The following is a 2551-nucleotide window of genomic DNA, read 5'->3' as shown; positions in this document are numbered from 1 at the left end:
CGATGTGTTGGCGGATATATCGGAGCAGTTGGTGAGTTTTTTCTTTGCCGTTCTCTCCCTCCCTCATCCACGCCACCTCTCTCTATATGAATAATTATCCTAGTGCCTTACTGATGTATACCCTTTTAAAGTTGATTTTATATGCCGATTTGCCAGAGACGAAGAGTGTAATTATCAGTGCACATGGCATGCTTCCTATTTTAGAAATTCTTGAAAACTGCCGGAGACGGGATGTGATATCGAACCTTTTGAAGATTGTTAATGCGGTGGGTTATTTTCATTATCCGTAAACGCAACCAAATATAAATATGTCATTTTGGCAACTAATGGATGTTTTCCTTTTTTTCCTTTTCTTTTCGGGTTAGATTATATTCGACGATTATGAGGTCCAAGAGAACCTCTGTTTCGTCGGCGGGATCCCTATAATCAACAAGTTCGCATCCAAGAAGTACCCACGGGAAATCCGTCTTGAGGCCGCTGCGTTCGTGCAGCAGATGTATCAGACGTCGACGTTGACTTTGCAGATGTTCGTTAGTGCGGGGGGGTTGAATGTTCTGGTCGAGTTTCTTGAGGATGACTATGAAGATGAGCGGGACCTCGTTTTAATCGGGGTTAATGGGATATGGAGCGTCTTTGAATTACAGGTAAAAGAATATTTCTCATTCTTACCTATTTGTCACCTACCAGTGCTGTTATTTCTAGAAGTTTTTTCGGACTCACATCGTTGAACTTTTTACTTTCTTTTGTTCTCTTGAAATATAGGGATCGACGCCCAAAAACGACTTCTGCCGTATCCTGTCGAGAAATTCAGTCTTGGATCCACTGTCCCTCGTTTTAAGCAGGGTTCTGGATGAAGAAGGGGAACTGGCTAGGCTTTGTGAAGGACGTATTGCGAATATATTTTTCATATTCTCCCAGGCTGAAAGCCACGTCAAGGAGATGGTTGCTGAAAGGACTGTTTTGCATAGTATGTTAAGTCGAATTAGAGGAAACATGGGCCGTGTTCTTTCGCATTTTACTGACAATTGCCTGTAGGAGTTCTTAAGGAGCTGAAAAGGATGACTCCTGTTCACCAAATAACGATGCTGAAATTTATCAAAAACCTATCCATGTTGTCCACAACCATCGACTGCCTTCAAAACTCTAATGCAATCGACGTCCTTACGGAGCTCCTGAGATCGAGCATGAAAGGAACACATTTCCGAGAAGTATCAAATCAAATTCTTAACACCATCTATAACATGTGCAGGTTAAGCAAACCGCGCCAGGAGGACGCGGCTTTAAATGGCATCATACCTCTCCTGCAAAAAATTGTCAAGACAGAGCGGCCATTGAAGGAATTCGCACTACCTATTCTTTGCGATATGGCACATTCTGGGAAAGTCGGTCGTCGAGAGCTGTGGCGCAATAAGGGTCTATCGTTCTACGTATCTTTACTTTCTGATCCGTATTGGCAGGTCACAGCCCTCGACGCCATATTTACATGGTATCGTCCCCCCATTCTATACATTCATATCATATCCAATGCCCTTGGCGGGTTGATTCTCGGTTAACGAAGTAAAATTTATAGGCTTCAAGAAGAGACTGCCAAAGTTGAAGAACATCTTCTCGACGATCGAAATGGCCCTCCTCCCTTCATCGAGGCTATTGTTCGTTGCCTTACCATATCCAAAGCAAATGCATTCGAAAATCTTCTGGAACCCCTCCAAAAGTTATTGCGACTAAGCCCACCGATCGCATCGACCTTAGCCCGGCCAGATATGTGCAGCCGCATCGGGCAAAAACTCCATCACACCAAACCCGCTGTGCGGGTGAACCTTCTACGTATCCTCTCTACAATATGTGACGCAACAGAGGAACATGGCAGCCTTCTAAGCCGCTACGGTCTCCTCGACGCAATCCGAGAACTACAAAACGATTCACGTGTCCTCGTCCGCGAACTAGCAGTTCAGCTTATAAAGTCGAGCGAAGAGAGCGATGCCGCAATGCTTGGTACCGCTGGAATCAAGCGTCGAACAACCATGCGGCGCAGAAGCACCTCCACGACACCTGCCACCTTAATTTCTAGCCATTCAATGCCCACCACGCCGCAGGTCAGCCGGTCCAGCGCGTCGAAGCTACTCTATGAGGGCAGGGATACGCCGCGACGTCGCGAGAATGGGATCAGCAGCAGCCTAGGCCTGAGGGCCGGTAGTCGAGATGGGAGGTCCCAAAATGGCGGTGTTTCTGCAGCTGTTGGGGTGACCATCGGTGGCAGTGGTGCAGGGGGTGCCGGCGGGACCGGAAATGTGGGTGTGAAAGTGCGTCTTCCGCGTTCCATGTCTCAGCTTCCACCATCGTCGTCACCATCCTCGTCCCAGCAGTCGTCGGTATCATCATTAGCAACGTCGCCGCAGTTGAGTGATCATATGCGAACGTCGACATCACCGATAATGCCGCCGTCTTCCACTGGGAATGCGCGAAGGCGGAGGACGAATACGGGTGGCTCAGGATGGACGTGATATGGGTGGGGCAAATCAGCCATGAAATCGTGTTAAATGTCCTTAATCAA

General features: G+C 47.5%; 1 protein-coding gene across 1 annotated transcript; it reads left to right on the top strand.

Moving 5' to 3' along the window:
* Positions 1–188: 188 nt before the first annotated feature.
* On the top strand, positions 189–2501 carry HCAG_05630 (conserved hypothetical protein; the record flags this gene model as incomplete). The annotated part of the gene is made up of 5 exons (XM_001540113.1): positions 189–266; positions 366–644; positions 763–967; positions 1036–1486; positions 1571–2501. The coding sequence occupies 5 exons, from the start codon at positions 189–191 to the stop codon at positions 2499–2501; spliced, it is 1944 nt and encodes a 647-aa protein (XP_001540163.1).
* Between the last annotated feature and the right edge of the window lie 50 nt (positions 2502–2551).

This window comes from Histoplasma capsulatum, genomic scaffold (assembly GCF_000149585.1).
Source record: "Histoplasma capsulatum NAm1 scaffold_5 genomic scaffold, whole genome shotgun sequence".
NCBI lineage: Eukaryota > Fungi > Ascomycota > Eurotiomycetes > Onygenales > Ajellomycetaceae > Histoplasma > Histoplasma mississippiense.
This window is presented reverse-complemented; position numbering and strand designations above follow the sequence as displayed.